Source organism: Somniosus microcephalus, chromosome 28 (assembly GCF_052327205.1).
Source record: "Somniosus microcephalus isolate GS21.2 chromosome 28, FLI_Smic_1.0, whole genome shotgun sequence".
NCBI lineage: Eukaryota > Metazoa > Chordata > Chondrichthyes > Squaliformes > Somniosidae > Somniosus > Somniosus microcephalus.
In genome coordinates, this window is record NC_141014.1 from 31,337,938 (window position 1) to 31,354,581 (window position 16,644).

The 16,644-nt window shown below is 46.9% G+C and overlaps 1 protein-coding gene across 5 annotated transcripts in view; it reads right to left on the reverse strand.

Annotated features, from left to right (window-relative positions):
• The window catches only part of LOC147099504 (carnitine O-palmitoyltransferase 1, liver isoform-like), a 117,291-nt gene that overhangs the window by 38,148 nt on the left and 62,499 nt on the right, over positions 1–16,644 (reverse strand). For 3 of the 5 annotated variants that reach the window (XM_085969698.1, XM_085969699.1, XM_085969700.1), the window contains exons 9-11: positions 15,728–15,815; positions 10,193–10,388; positions 1,726–1,914 (exon numbers count right to left, since the gene is read on the reverse strand). In XM_085969698.1, coding sequence (XP_085825824.1) covers positions 1,726–1,914; positions 10,193–10,388; positions 15,728–15,815 — 473 coding nt within the window. Of the gene's footprint in view, positions 1–1,725; positions 1,915–10,192; positions 10,389–11,204; positions 11,290–15,727; positions 15,816–16,644 lie in introns of all 5 variants that reach the window. The other 2 variants (XM_085969701.1, XM_085969702.1) reach the window with 2 other exon arrangements.

Genomic DNA, 16,644 nt, shown 5'->3' on the forward strand with positions numbered 1-16,644 from the left:
TGTGCACAAAGTGGCTGCCACGTTTCCCTAAATTACAACAGTGGCTATACTTCAAAAATACTTCATTGGCTGTGAAGCGCTTTGGGACGTCCTGAGGTTGTTATATAAATGCCAGTTGTTTCTGTCTTCTTCTCATGATTAGGTGAGACCAAGTTTAGATTTTAAAGAGAGACTGAGGGAGGTAAAGAATTTGACAGTTTTGCAGTCCTGGGATAGAAGTTGAAACAGTGAGGATGCAGGGAGAAGGAAGTGTATATACGACAGCATACTGCCAGTTTAGGAGGAACAAGAGAGGAAAGTTCAGAAAAGCGACGAGCATGAAAGTAGAGGGTTGGAGCCTAGAGGTGAGAGAAGGTAGACTGTTAAAGGACAAGCCTTTTCCTGTACCTCGTCTTAGTGTACAAGAGAGCATTAGAGAAGCACTCCTTGGCAGGGAAGTGGTATAAGAGTCTTCAGCTTTGTTGCGATTCACCAGCTTGGCACAAAAGAGGAAAACAAGCTCCTTGGAGGCCTCTTTGGGAGTGCTGGAGATATGGAAATTCCACTTGAAGTATTGTGGCTAAGAATGGTAATAAATCAAGTTTGACACAAAGGTAAAATGCGAAAGCTGTTAGTTAGTTTGGGAGAGACATGAAGCAAGGACTGAGTTTCTGAAGATTGTTATAGTAATTGACCCATTGCGTCTTATGGAGATCGACATACTCTGATTCAGCAATGACACTGCAAAAGGAGGCTGGGTGCGCTGTGGGTGTGCAACATGGAAGGAATCTGATCACTGGAGATTGAAATATTTAGTTAAAAAAAAAGTGGCTAAAGCTAGATGGTGAATGGAGAAGGTCATTTATGGGGAGGAAGAACAGACAGCAGTCCGGGCGGATGGAGAGAGTGGTGAACAACGAACTACAGTGCGGATAGAAACATCGGAGAGTGATCTAGAGGGCTATGACACAACGCTGACGGAAGACCAGACAAAGCGAACCTGTTTCGAAGTACAATGGGCAACACCCCGTCAAAGTCTTTGCAGACAATCAGATACTTAACACAGTCAAGACCAGCAGTGGAGCAGCATACTGGAATCATTCCCTTGATCATGGATTAGGTCAGAACTTTCAAAGTGATGGATAATTTGAGACAGCAGCAGCTTCTATTACTTTAGAAAGTTCTGATGCAAGGAATAGGGTGGCAACTGGAAGTGTAAGAAGAATCGCTTTTCTTAGGGAGGGGTTATTCCTTTAATAACCGACTGGGGAGGCAACAACCATAGAGAATAAATCTGCCCGAGTTCCTGCTCCCGAACGCTGTTGGAAAGCAAGGAAGTGGGGATATTCGGCAAGGACAGGATAAAGCTGGGATATGATGCTCCCCCTTGTTGAATAGCCAGCCAATAGTTACTGTCTTGGTCAAACACAAAAAATAACCATTTAGGCAATATTACCAGGCAGCTTACAGTGGAATTGTACACCAGTAGGAGTGACTGTCTTCAGGAGAGTCAGGGTGAAACATATGAGGAAAAGAATTGATAAGTGTGACAAGTCAAGAGATAAAGAATAAAACATTTTCCTGAAGCAATTACATTTGCTGCTTTTTTTTAAATAAGCTTTCTAGTGCATTAAAGAGCAACTTCGAGCCACAGTTTTCTTTTTCACAGTACTCACAATGCAGAAACATTTGTGTCTGTATTCTACTACAGACTGACCACCCCCAAAAAAAATAAATCCCACTTGCCTGTCGTAGCACTTGCCATGTAGCAGCGACTTGGCATATTCATCCAGTGACTTCACCTGGTCCTTCACATACAGGTCAAATTTAAGATCGTCCAAAGTGACGAAGAATGCTGCTCTCTCCACGCTGTCCAGTGCACTCTTGTTCTTCCCGGTGCTGAAGTATGATTTCCGCGCCTTAGCCCAGGGAACTCTGCTCAGCAGCGGAACATAAAACAGGTAACATCAATACTCTTCCGCCTTTTCTCCCCTCCTTCCCCAAAGGCACTGACTAATGGCAAATTCGGGTCCATAGGTGCAGGCAACCGTCCAGCATTCTTGCTCAAATGGTCATTATTCTACATGCATGAGCCGAGACCACTGACTGCCGGCAGTGTATTTGACTGTGGGATGCTGTGGTGTATGTAACCTGTTCCACCTTAAGAGAACTTAAGCCTGGTCCACCTTAAGAAAGGTGCTACTTTCTTTGGCTGCTGTATACGTAATACCGGTGGTGACTACACCGGTATATAAGCACAGTGTAATAATATTGTATTCAGTATAGTCCGACCTCCAACCAGTAAAGACCTGTTGAATTTACTCTTGTGGTCTGTGTAGTAATTCTCACTATAACACACAGACTTAACAGTGGCGACGAGTCCGATTCTTACCCTGCTGCAGTAATTTCCACGGCGACTTCGTCCACAGACAGGACGTCGAAGAGAGGTTTCCACCCTCATCACCTACGGGAAGACACGTCGAGCGGCAGGCATCGAGCAACCGGAGTGCAGAAGACATCCTGACCTCGAAGCCTCCATCAGCGACTGTCAGCTTCTTCTACTACCTCGTGGTGGGTAAGCCGGGCAGCGACGCGACAGAAAGTCAACCGCGTTGGCTGTACAGACGGGGCTGGGAAGACGGAGGAATAAGGGCGGTGAGGTCGATCGCGACCAGAGATAAGGGCCGGGCCGCTTTCGAGCGAGAGGCGCAGCGCGGGACATCGATCGCGATCGGAGATAAGGGCCGCATTCGGGCTAAAGGCGCAGCGTCTGGGGAAACTGAAGGCGCGAGAGCCGCGGTGAAGCAGAGACAGCGTCGGGGGACGGGTGAAGACCGCCAAGCGCGGGAAAACTGCCATTTTGTGGGCGGCGGACGACGGCAAGAGCGGGAAGCCGCCATCTTAGATAACATTAAAAATACGATAAATTGCTACGATGCCTAAACATGGGAACATTAATGCCTTCGACAGTGATATAGAAGACTGGGCTATGTATGTAGAACGCATACAAAACTATTGTAAGGCAAATAAAATTCCTGAGACAGATAAAGCACTAACATTACTAAACTTAATGGGTGCGAAGACATACGGGCAATTGAAACACCTGTTATCACCAGATGAACCAGCGGATAAGACGTTCGAACAGATTGTTACTGTTCTAAAAAATCATCTTAGCCCCACGCCGCTGATGCTAGCGGAACGATTTAAATTTTACGATAGAAGACAGCTGCAAAATGAAAGCAATGCTGAATATTTGATGGAATTACGTAAGCTAGCAAAATATTGTCAGTTTGGAACGGGACTGACAGAGGCACTTCGAGATAGATTTGTGTGTGGTTTATTTAAACAGGATACACAAAGGCAACTGCTCGAGGAGAATGAGCTGTCTCTCGAGAAGGCGGTCACTATGGCAGCAGCACACGAGGCCGCAGCGAGAGGCACGGCAGTAATGCAGCTACGGCCACCGGAACTAGGTACAAACAAATTGGGTTTGAGTTCTGTCAAATGTTATCGTTGTGGAAAGACAACGCACGATCAGAACCAGTGTTGGTTTAAAAACCAAGAATGCAGAACGTGTGGCAGGTTTGGCCACATAGCTAAAGTATGCCGGTCAGGAAAGAAGACCAGCAATAAAAAGTCACCGCAAGGAAAATATGCAAAGGTACACAAGGTGACAAAGAACAGTTTGACTGAACAGAAGTCAGATTCAGACGCTAGCAGTAATGAACTGGATAGCTTAAGAATACACAACGTTGGTAAGGATACAGACCTCCAGACAATTTGGGTCACTCTTAAGATAGCAGGAGTCCAAGTAAAAATGGAATTGGACACTGGATCGGCATTGACGGTCATGAATAAGAAAGATTACAGAAGGTTATTCCAACATATTCCCTTACAGGATACGGAGATTATATTGAAAACGTACACGGGGCAAAGAGTGTACCCCATCGGAAAAATAGAGGTAGAAGTGGTCCACAAGGGCGAAGGAAGCCAAGTAATGGACTTATATGTGCTACCTGAAGGAGGTCCACCACTACTAGGACGGGAGTGGATTAGGAAAATGAATATGGACTGGCACTCCTTGAAAGCACTAACGGTAGATTCCGGGGAAACAGCTGTCAAACCTAAACGATTGTCCAGAATATTGGATGAGGCTAAAGAGGTGTTCCAGCAGGGACTGGGAACACTGAGAGGAATTACGGCAAACATCAAGATTGATGAACATGCACAGCCAAAATTTTTTAAAGCCAGACCGGTACCCTATGCAATACGACCTGCAGTTGAAGCGGAGCTGGAAGCACTAGAACGTTCAGGGGTACTGTCTAAAGTAGATTGGAGTGAGTGGGCTACGCCCATTGTTCCCGTTATGAAACGTCCTGCGAACAATAAGCCAGGAGATCCAGGGAAGGTTCGCATCTGTGGAGATTTCAAGATCACCGTTAATCCGGTGCTTCACACGGTGCAGTATCCGCTTCCACGGATTGAGGATATTTTCGCTTCACTGTCTGGCGGGAAACACTTCACCAAGATAGACCTGGCGCAGGCGTACTTGCAGATGGAGGTTGAAGAAGAGTCACGCCAATACCTCACGATCAACACGCATCGAGGGTTGTACCGGTACAATAGGCTGGTTTTTGGTGTGGCATCGGCTCCAGCAATTTGGCAGAGGGCCATGGAGCAGGTATTACAGGGAATTCCAGGCACACAATGTTACCTGGACGACATTCTGATCACAGGTGATGGTGATGAACAGCATCTCGCTAACTTGGAACTGGTGCTCAACAGACTGAAAGAGTATGGACTTAGGGTAAATCGGCAGAAATGTGAGTTCTTCCAGAAGCGGATCTCGTACTGTGGTCATGTCATTGACCGGGAGGGGCTTCATAAGTCTCCTGACAAGATAGCGGCAGTTGTAAAGGCTCCCGCTCCGGAGAATGTCTCTCAGTTGAGGTCGTTTCTAGGATTAATTAGCTACTACCATAAATTTCTGCCAAATCTATCCACGGTGCTGCATCCGTTGAATGCTCTTTTACAGAAAGGGGTACCATGGGACTGGGGCGAAAACTGTAAGAAGGCATTTCGCAAAAGCAAAGAATTGATCACCTCAGAGGAAGTGTTGGCTCACTTCAACCCGACACTGCCTATTCGGTTGGCTTGTGATGCTTCTCCATATGGTATTGGGGCAGTACTCTCACATAAATTGCCAAATGGCACGGAAAGGCCAGTCGCGTTTGCATCCAGATCATTGACCTCCGCTGAGCGCAACTATGCGCAGATCGATAGGGAGGCCCTTAGCCTTGTATGGGGAGTGAAGAAGTTTAATCATTACCTACAGGGCCAAAAAATTCACACTTCTGATGGACCATCAACCGTTGGTGTCCATTTTTAACCCTAAGAAGGGTGTTTCGGTGATGACAGCACAGCGTCTCCAGAGATGGTCTCTTTTCTTAGGGGCACATCAATATCAGATAGAATTCAAAGGTACGAAACAGCATGGCAATGCTGATGGCCTGTCGCGCCTGCCACTACCTGAAGATGAAGACACGACGGAAGTTGACCCTGTTGAGTTATTTCATTCGACCATTATCGAGTGTTTACCTGTCACCAACGCAAGTATTGAAAGAGAAACCAGGAACGACCCGACACTGTCCAGAGTCTACGAGGTGACAGTGAAAGGATGGCCAACACGGGGTGATCCTCTGTTACCGGCATTCTCGGCAAGGCGAGACCAGCTGTCCGTCTGCCATGGTACTTTGATGTACAGGACAAGAGTGATTATTCCTCCCAAGTTAAGGGAAAGAGTTTTAAAAGAACTACATGAAGGTCATCTGGGGGGAGTTAAAATGAAAAGTCTTGCTAGGGCTTACGTATGGTGGCCGGGTATTGACCAACAGATTGAGGAGTTAACGAAAAGCTGCGCTGGGTGTCAAAAAGTGCAAAATGCACCTCCGATAGCACCGCTACACCCATGGGAATGGCCTTCAGCCCCATGGCAACGCGTACACATTGACTTTGCTGGTCCATTCATGGACTCCATGTTCCTAATCGCGGTGGACGCACATTCCAAATGGCCAGAAGTCATCAAGATGAATACCACTACTTCAGAAAAGACAATTGCGGTGTTAAGAACAATATTCGCAAGGAACGGATTGCCAGAACAGATCTGTTCGGACAACGGACCACAGTTTGTATCGGAAGAATTCCAACAATTCTTAAAGAAGAATGGAGTTAAACATTATACCTCTGCCCCATATCATCCGGCGACAAACGGGTTGGCTGAAAGATTTGTCCAGACATTCAAAAAGGCTATTAAGGCCATGAATGATGATCAGATTCCGCTGCAACACAAGGTCGATAAGTTCCTGATGTCATATAGAAACGCCGATCATGCCGTGACCAACCAAAGTCCTGCTATGATGTTTTATAACAGGAGGTTGCGGTCCAAGTTGGACTTGTTGAAACCAAACGTGCGGAGGGAAGTGGAAAACAAACAGTTTCGGCATATTAACAGCAAGACCACTCGAACTTTCGACGTAGGACAACCAGTGATGGCAAGGGGCTATGGAAACGACAAATGGCAGTCCGGAACAATCCGGGCCAGACAAGGACCTCTGATGTACACCGTAGATATTGGTCATAATGTGATAAGGCGTCATGCGGATCAACTGGTAGAGTCGAGAGCAAGGGTCGAACCCATGGTTGTGACAGAGACAGCTGTGGAAGACGTTCATGAACCTGAAGCATCTACCTCGGCCGAGAATGTATTTGATGATGATGACACCCAATACATTGGCAACCAACTAGAGGCGGCACCTCAACAACAAGAATCAGAGACCACTGAAAGGCGTTATCCAAGCCGAATCAGAAAGCCTCCTGAGAGACTGAACCTTTGAACTGTTATACCTGAAGTTATATATGTATATATGTTATGTTTATTTGGGGATATGACTGTTAAGCTAAAAAGGGAGGATTGTGGTGTATGTAACCTGTTCCACCTTAAGAGAACTTAAGCCTGGTCCACCTTAAGAAAGGTACTACTTTCTTTGGCTGCTGTATACGTAATAGCGGTGGTGACCACACCGGTATATAAGCACAGTGTAATAATATTGTATTCAGTTTTAGTCCGACCTCCAACCAGTAAAGACCTGTTGAATTTACTCTTGTGGTCTGTGTAGTAATTCTCACTATAACACACAGACTTAACAGATGCTACCCGGCTGATTTTGATCCTGAACCCCGCTCTAGTTCCAGGCACAGTGTAAGAGAGGTCACTGAATAGCGATCAGAAGTTGGAACCCTGGCTGCTTCTGCCCCCTTCCTAGCCCAGAAGCACTGAAGCCAACTACACTATATCGCATCCACCTGACCGAGACCTGCTATATCAGCACAGAACGCAATCAAACCCAAAACCTTCCTGATCGATGCAGCTCCGTATCTCCTCCTACTCTTTGCCACCTGATAAGGTTATGAGGCACCTGCTTAATTTTGAGGCGGGCTCAGGATGAAGCTTAGGAGGAAACCGTGTAAAACGCAGAACGGAATGAACCGGCCACACCGCATTGGGAAGCGTCCGCAATTCCTCATCGCGAGTGACCAACCTCAGCAGGGCGATTTGGGAAGGAGGAGCATGCTAGTGCAGGAGCACCACTGGGAGAGTCCAAGGGCTCGAATTTCCAAGCCCCGTGGAGGCGGGTTTGGAGGCGGGAGTGGGGGGAAAATTGCAGAATCAGGGGGGCACAAACCCTTCCTGCCCCCAACCCGCCTCCATGCCAATGTCCCAGGAGGCGGGTACCCGACCTGTGCTGGGAGCCGCCTCCCTGAGGCGGGAAGGGGATTAGTGCCAATTAACTGCCTGTTAACAGGTAGTTAACAGGCAGTTTTTGGCCTAATCCCTATTTTTATTGCTGAAGTGTGGGCTTCCCGACGGCTCCAAACCACGCCAAGTTAGCGAGACGGACCGTCGGGCTGAAGGGCTTGGAGGGTTCGAGATGTCCGGTGTTCAGGTGAGTGATGGGTGCATGAGTGCAGAGGTAAGTGTGTTTGGTGTGTGTAAAGTGTTTAAATAAGTTTTACTTACCTTTACAGCCTTCCTTCCTTCAGGTCTCGGGAGTCCCTCATCTCACCGGCACAGAAAGCAGAATGGCCGCGAGCTGTCAAAAGCTGCAGCATTCAGCTTTCTGTTCTGGAGAAATGTCTAACTGAGTCTGTGGAGAAGGACTCAAGTTAGAAGTCAGATTGTCAGTGTTTGTCAAGCGCTGATATTTCATCTGCCAAAAGCTCTTGACAGATGAAATGTCAATCCCTGACGTCACCAGTAACCAGGTGTCCATTAATTTGCCTGCTGAGCCCGCTGGGCGGGCTTAACAAGGTCAATCAAGGGAAAATCACGTGGGTTGGCCACAAATCGATGGAGGCGGGACTACAACCCAAAAAGTGGGAGTCCCGCCTCCATCACGTCCCCATTGACAAAATCCAGCCCCAAGAATCAGGTGCCTGTTTAGCTGTCCTGTTGGCTAAGGCATGATGCACTCTACTGGGGAGAATGAGGGGCTAAGAAAATGCAATAATAATTGTGAAGCTACGGGAAAGTTTCCCCAGCGGAACTATATAAATCTGTTTAGAGGACAGGATAAAAAAAAAGTGATATCCCAATAAAGTAACAAAAACAATGTACAGTAAACTCTTTCGTATCCGGCACCTATGGGACCAGGATGGTGTCGGTTGATGAAAAATTCTGGTTAACAGAGAGGTCTACCTACTGACATGAATCAGTCATTCATGAAAGAAAGACTTATGAAATAATACTGAGCGGCCTACAGGTGGCGCTGTCCAGGGAGAGTATAAATACCCGGGCCCAGCTTGCGCAGAACATTCATAACAGGAACTAGTGAAGGACACAACTGGACCTCCATGTTGTAAAACAGTTGATTAAAGCTTTGTTTAACGCTTAGACCAAGTGCCTAGTAGTTTTCTTACATCACCTATCAAGGCAATTTTTAATACAAACAAAAATAAAAACCACTGACTGACTCGGCCACCGCGGGAGACTTGGACTCGGCAAAACGAGTGCTGGATGGATTCGGCAAGATTACCGGTCATCTATTTTGCCAGTTATTAAAGTATTCCAGATGATTAAGTGCCGTTTAAACAAGAGTTTACTGTATTTCTTTTCCAGAAAAACATCTCAAAGAGCGTCCTGTTGATGAAGAGAAAAGGGAAAATCTAATGTGTTCGAGAAAGTACTGCGGAGGCTATCAAAAGCAAGCCGGGAATTAGTTCCAGAGGACAGAAGTCAAAGAGCTGCTTGGTTAGAAGACTGGAAGATGAACTTAAAAAAAAAAACCCACAATAGCCCAGTGGGCAAAGGTACTACTTTTGGTCTTGTATTATGCCACACAGATCAGAAACTCCCAGGTTTAATGAGCCTGTGCTGAGTTAGCTGACTATAGCCAGGGCATGTGTTGGGGCATTACGATCTGTTTCAGCACCTCCGGACTAGGCAAGGAAAAGAAATTCACCAAGTTCCCATTCCTAATCATTATCCAGTAGAACGTGTGGATGCTGAGTTACAATGTCCTTCTCAGTTGAATAGACTGCTGACACTACATAGGATTACATCGGATATACGGCACAGAAACAGGCCATTCGGCCCAACCAGTCCATGCCGGCGTTTATGCTCCACTCGAGCCTCCTCCCGTCTTTCCTCATCTAACTCTATCAGCGTAACCCTCTATTCCCTTCTCCCCCATGTGCTTATCTTGCCTCCCCTTAAATGCATCGATACTATTCGCCTCAACCACACCCTGTGGGAGCGAGTTCCACATTCTCACCACTCTCTGGGTAAAGAAGTTTCTTCTGAATTCCCTATTGGATTTCTTGCTGACTATCTAGTATTGATTGCCTTTAGTTTTGCTCGTCCCCACAAGTGGCAAACACCCTCTCTGTGTCCACTCTATCCAAACTGTCCATGATTTTAAAGGCCTCTATTAAGTCAGCCCTCAGCCTTCTCTTTTTAAGAGAAAAGAGACCCAGTCTGTTCCTTTCCTGATAGGTATACCCTCGCATTTCTGGCTTCATCCCTGTAAATCTTTTTCCACTGTGCAGTTGGACGATGTGCCAGAGTGTTGCCAGAGAACCATACATCCAGAAGAGTCAGTGCCCTCAAAGAGGTAAAATACTGGCAGTAAAAATTTAAAACAAACAAAGCTCTCACCTGTTTCCTGCGGTCAGTGCAGCCAGATACTTCTCACCTGACTGAGGTGAAGAAGTATCATCCAAGATGTACTGGAACTGTATCTGTAGCTCACAGGGTCCCAGAAGGCGCCCGCCTTGATACACCCAAACCTTAAAATAACGACCCCTGTGATAGACCATGATGTGCTTGCTGTCCAAACGGTGCTGTAAGTTGTCTGCAAATTCAACAGGGTCGGTGAATAAAACTGGTATGCTTAATTTTTAAACCAAATGAATAAGCTATCAAAGGAGGAAAGGTTTTGGGGGGGGGGGGTGCAACTCTCTGTACAAAGTACTGCCCCATCGAAGGCGCCTCCAGATTAAACCGCTAGGCCATTAAAATCAATGAAGCTGCTCAGGAAGCACTCATAGGCCACCACCCCAGCAACCTACATCGCTGGAGCAGCTTGCAATGAGAGGAGATCCAAAGTGACAGGTCTTCACAAGCCATTACAGTGGGGAGGAGCTATCGCTTTCCTTTAAAGAAACGGGGGAGTACTTTGTACAGCAAATTCCCGTCTAAATTTCCTTTCAGCCAAGAGGCTTATGTTTGAGACATCTATCTCATGGCGGATGAAACCATCGAACAATCAGCAGCAAAGCTAAGAGACCCCACCTCCGGAGATCTTTAGCATTCTGCAATCAAGTAAGCATCCTGCGGTGCCGAGCAGGCAAGCTGCGGCCGAGACCCTCACCGTCAACAGTGAGACGCTGCTAGGATCCAGGCACTTTCCAGCGGCCTTTATAAGTGATCCTCGTCAGCAGCACTGAAAGGCCTCTGCCTCGAACCATCTTTTAGCAGGCTGTCACACCAATCCTTACCGACAGATCTGCACCTTGAGGCTCTCAAAGCAGTCTTTTGGTCCGTGACCATAAGCAGCTGAATTGAGAGGCTCACGCCTCCAGCTACTCTTCACAGCCCACTTGCTTTGAGAGCCCAGTATAATCATAGCATTAAGTTTATCAGCTCCAGAAAAGAATTGACATCGTACCTGACTCTACACCTGGGATGCGGGATGAATTGAATATATTCTCATATTGATTAGAACACATGGGGACAACACCTCGAATCAATAGCTGAAGAGAGGCAGAAAAAAAACAGGAAAGAATAACACATGGACATGCAAAGAAACGGCAAGCAACACACCTATAGTACAGCAGAGAAAGAGGAAGTAAAAAAACACAGTAAGTCAGATTCATCCACCTGCAGAAGTGTAATCAGAGACAATGAACACATCACAACTCTAGTCAATCGAGGTACCAGGGAATTTGTGCCCAGGAGGTGGACCGTCCAAGAACAGTGTGCGAATATGGCGGAACGAAAATGAAAATAGGAGACGGGGAACTAAAGTGCCAAATTTGAGAAGCAGGCAGGAAGATTTCTTGTGTGTGCGTGCTATTTGTAGCAAGATCACAAAGATGTTTACAAAGAACAAGTTGATCATTTTGCTACAACTAGTGAACAAAAGAAACCTTTCCCCAGAGTGGATTATGAACTGGCTCCTCTTGGAGCCGATTCAGATACAGGTCACCATGGACACAACGCACAACCAGTTTTGTCAATGTTAAGTTTATTACTTGACTTAGAATCCTTAGAACTTTTGGTCCAAAATGGCTGTAAGAAGTTTGCGCGAGTTCCTTTTGTGGTTGGAGCCGGGCGACATGGCATTTTTCAACCCTGTACATGCAGCGACAAACGCTCACTGACTCAAGTACAGCGCAGGTTAGGTGGAGCACAAATCTCCTGCAACTGTCCCAACACATCACCTCAAATAACCCAAATCTTAGAAGGGAACCCCTCTACTGCACCAGCATGGCATTTCCATTCCAAGGATCCTTGTGGCTTCTCCGGGTTGTGGTGCCAACTCTGGTGTCAAATGGTGGGCTTATTTTATTCACCGTGGGCTCGGAACTGAGCGGAGGCTTCCCATAATGGTGCGAGTGTCAAAAAAGACAGCCACGGCACCACTCCGTTCCGCTCTGAACGTTACTTCCAGTGGTGGGAATAAAAAGAAAAAGTGCAAATGGCGCCTCACAAACAAAAAATGCTGGAAGTCCATCGGCACCTGAGCATTTAACATTTCGGGGCGGATAACCTTCAGCAAAACTCCAGCGGAAGGTCTCCACCCAAAATGTTAACCCGAGGAATAATTTAAAGAGTGAGGAAACTCAAGCCTGGATTTCCCAAGCGGTGTTATGGCATCGAAAGTGAATGGGTTAAGGCTGCTGTTATGAAATTAATTACATTTTAAAAACTCACTCACACGCAGACAAAAATGGTAGTTTTGGACAATGGTTTCGGAATTGATCCTCTTCAGTTTACTTAGAAACTGGACTAAAAAGTAGCTGCCTGGGGCTTTCCTTTGTCACTGCTTGGCAACGGGCTCCAGTGAAAACAGAAGTGTTAGCATCGATCTGAGCGCCACGCAAGACGATGTGCTCCACACTGGACCATTAAAAGGTGGAGAGGTACATTCTCTGTGTGAGTGAAAGCTGGGTCGTGTTATTCCACGGCACCTGCACGGTGCAAACCTTGGATTGAAATATTTTTCAATGAGTTACTTTGAGATTAGTTTTCCCAGGTCTGGACTGGGAACAGGTCTGGATACCCTCGAGAAGACCTAATGCTCTGATGGATCAATGATGATTTTAGTAGACAGGGAGGAAAATAGAAACACACAACTTCATATTATAGGACAAGCATTTCAAAGAAAACGTGTAACAGGAAACTTCACTTGAACAAGTTATTCAACAAAAAAAAAAGCTGAAGGAGAGAACTTGAGGGGACAGATTCCACCGAGAAACAAACAGGGCTCCAAGGCCCATTGGAAATGCTGCTGTGAGAAGCATGAAGAGAGAGCATTAACTACCCAGGCATGCCACACAATGCGGGAGTCCAACAGTGACTGTGTAACACTGACAACTGCCGATAAATACTAGCGAGTGCAGATTTGCTTAAAAAGACTTCTGTTTAAGTATCTCTTACTAGTTTGGCAGCGAGTGGATTTCCCTCCTCTTGAAATCTGATAGCCCCGCTGGCTATCTGTGATGGGCTACAACACACTGTCAAGGCCAGACAGCTTCTCCAGCATTAGCTGCAAGTACTGAGGCTGCTCAGCAACAATGCCACAAGTGTGGTTACATTTTTTTTTGTCAGCGGCTGTCCAATATGGGCAGAAACCTATCACCATGTTGAAGAGCCTCCACTCCAAGCTATGCAGAAATCCACAGGAATTGCTGCACTGTCGAAGGTGCCATCTTTCGTATGAGACGTTAAACCGAGGCCCCGTCTGCTCTCTCAGGTGGTAAAAGATCCCGCGGCTCTATTTCGAAGAAGAGCGGGGGAGTTATCCCCGGTGTCCTGGGGCCAATATTTATCCCTCAATCAACATCACTAAAAACAGATGATCTGGTCATTATCACGTTGCTGTTTGTGAGAGCTTGCTGTGCGCAAATTGGCTGCCGCGTTTCCTACATTACAACAGTGACTACACTTCAAAAAGTGCTTCATTGGCTGTAAAGCGCTTTGGGACGTCTGGTGGTCGTGAAAGGCGCTATAGAAATGCAAGTCTTCCTTTTTCAGAGTAAGACCAGAGGTTATGGCTGGAAGAAGGGAGCGCTATTCCCCCGATACTGAAGTCAATGTGTAAAAGAAGTCTTCAATCCCTGGTCTGTTCTAAATTCACTGCTCGGAGCCAAGATGGCAGCACGCAGCAATTGGCCTCGGTGCCCTGGGGCTACAGGAAAGAAAATTAAGCCAGGGTGCCCACTCCTGGTCACCATCCAGTGACTCCTGCTGAAAAGTGGGAATTATACTCGGCAGTAACGCTCTACATGGCCTGCCTATACAATGCCTAGGCTCGTTCATGAAGAATGGTCACTTAGGCGAGGTCCTGGAGGGTGCCCTGTGCCAATGGAGCATTTCCACAAGATTCCAGCGCCCTTAGGATAGAGATGAGGTCGAAAAAAGATAGGATGTGTGTTATCAAGAGACGAGAGGAAAAAATACAAGGGGACTGCAGGGGGAGGGGGGCAGAAAGAGGGTTTCCATCCCTTATTGCTATTCAGTGATTCCAGTTGGCAACTGTATGTCTATGGATGCTGGGTGAGGACCAGGTCAGGCTTGCTGTGATGCCTTCCATGGTTAAATACCCTGCAGACACACTCTGTCTAGGCTCATACATGAAGAATAATGGATATTTAGGCAAGTTACAGGAAGGTGACTGATAGCTATGGAACCATGCCCAGCATGAGTCATCGCTTTCAGTTGAGAAGGGGAGATGGGGGGGAAAAAAATAAGGTTTACTGGAATGGTTCTAGGGATTACAGTTACATGGATAGACTAGAGAAGCTGGGGTTGTTCTCCTTAGAGCAGAGAAGGCTAAGAGGAGGTTTGATAGAGGTGTTTAAAATCATGAAGGGTTTAGATAGAGTAAATACAGAGAAACTGTTTCCAATGGCTGAAGGGTCGATAACCAGAGGTGATTGGCAAAAGAACCAGTGGCGACATGAGGAAAAACTTTTTTACACAACGAGTGGTTAGGATTTGGAATGCACTGCCTGATAGGGCGGTGGATACAGATTCAATAGTGGCCTTCAAAAGGGAATTGGATAAATACTTGAAGGAGAAACAATTGCAGGGATATGGGGAAAGAGCGGGGGAGTGGGACTAACTTGATGGGTCGAATGGCCTCCTATGCTGTACTGTACTATTCTAATATAACGAAATTCCAACGTTATCCTTGAAGCTGTAATTAGTCACCAAAGTAACTTGATTTGAGATCTCTGACCAGCTGCAACTTAGTGTTGTCACAGAGATATACAGTGATTTTGTTTTTTTAAAACCTTTTCTCTCCCACCATCCCATCTCCCGAAACCCCCAAGCCTGGCACCACCCCTGCAGAGACAGGGAGCCAATCCGGACCTAGGCCTCTTCCACTCCGCTAATGCAGTTCCACAATCAACCGTTGAAAAATATAGGAGATGATCCCGCCGGGAGGATGGGTGGAGAGGGATGATAGGAACCAACGTTCCCTCTAAGCTGGGCGGCCGCGCAGCTCTCTGCCAGTCCCGCGCAGCCCGGGAACAGCTTTTCCATACAAAATTTTGCGCATGCGTGAAACTGCGAATGGGCCGCGCAGCCCCTTAAAGGGGCCGCACACCCAAAAATAAAAAGAGGGGGAACACTGATTGGGACTCATCAGCTCTGGAGAAGTTCTAGTCCCTGCTCATCCCCTGCCTGCGACGTCTGTTACCAATACTTCGCCGTATAGGAGCACAAACCTGCTGTGCCGTAGCATAACCAACTGGAGTTCCGATGAACTGTACCACTGTGCTGGCCCTAGGTATTCCAATGTGGCTTAATTAGCTCTCTACTGATTAACCCATCAGTGTTAGTGAGACAGCTGTCGAATCGCGAATCGTGTGACATGTGGGCAGCATTCCCCACCCCCCCCCCCACCCCCCACCCCGAGCGGTTACAAGCAGCACTGTGCCCACAGCCTTTCAATCTTACCTGTCTCCTCGCCTGGTAGTCGAGTCGTGTTGAACATTCGTTCCCACTGTGCTGAACACAGAGTAATTGGGAACCCCGGCAGAGTAATCTGCACTCAAACAGAGTGTGCGTGTGGGCGGGGGAAGGGCGGGTGGGGAGGACATGCATGACCCACGGAATTAGGGTCAGATGTCATTTCACAGTGCCATAAATGGGCAGATATTGGAGGGGGGAAAAAAATGTTTAAAAAAAATTACGAATTAGTTGATCCTCTATTTTGTGACAATATTTTTTTTAAAAGCAAAAAAAAATAAAAGACAGCAACCTTTTTTTTTTAGAAAGAAAAACTATAGCGTATCTAAGCTGTAATTCAAAGTGAGTGAACAGGTTGGTACAGCAGGCTAATGAGTTGCCACACACTGCAAAGTGGTAGGGCTCAGATCTGAACCAGAGAGATCTAGCTTGAGGCCCATTTGGGGAGACACTCAGTGGAGGTAATAAACCACCCATAACCCTGCCGCAGTAGCACTGGTGGCACCTGGGAGCACGACTGCTACCTGCTCTCTCAGTTTGAAACATACGCAGCTTTACGTGCCCATAAATCCCCACACACTTGAAGTTCTAGTCTCAGTGGCACTATCAGGCAGAGAGGGCAAAACAGAGGCTACACAGCTCCTGTCTACCCTACCCTCACGGTGGGAGACAGGAGGGTGGCATACATGAGGGACCTAAAAAGAAATGCAAGGAATGTTAAAAAGGCAAGAGCCAAATTTTAAAATAATGATTTCATCCAATTGCTTCATTTACTGTTAGTTAAAAAGTGCAACCAATTCCTGATCACTATACGGTGATTCCCACTGGAAGCTGCACAAATATGGGTGGCAGGGGAGGGCAGGACCGGGCTTCACAGTGATGCCCTCGCAGTCGAATAGTCCACT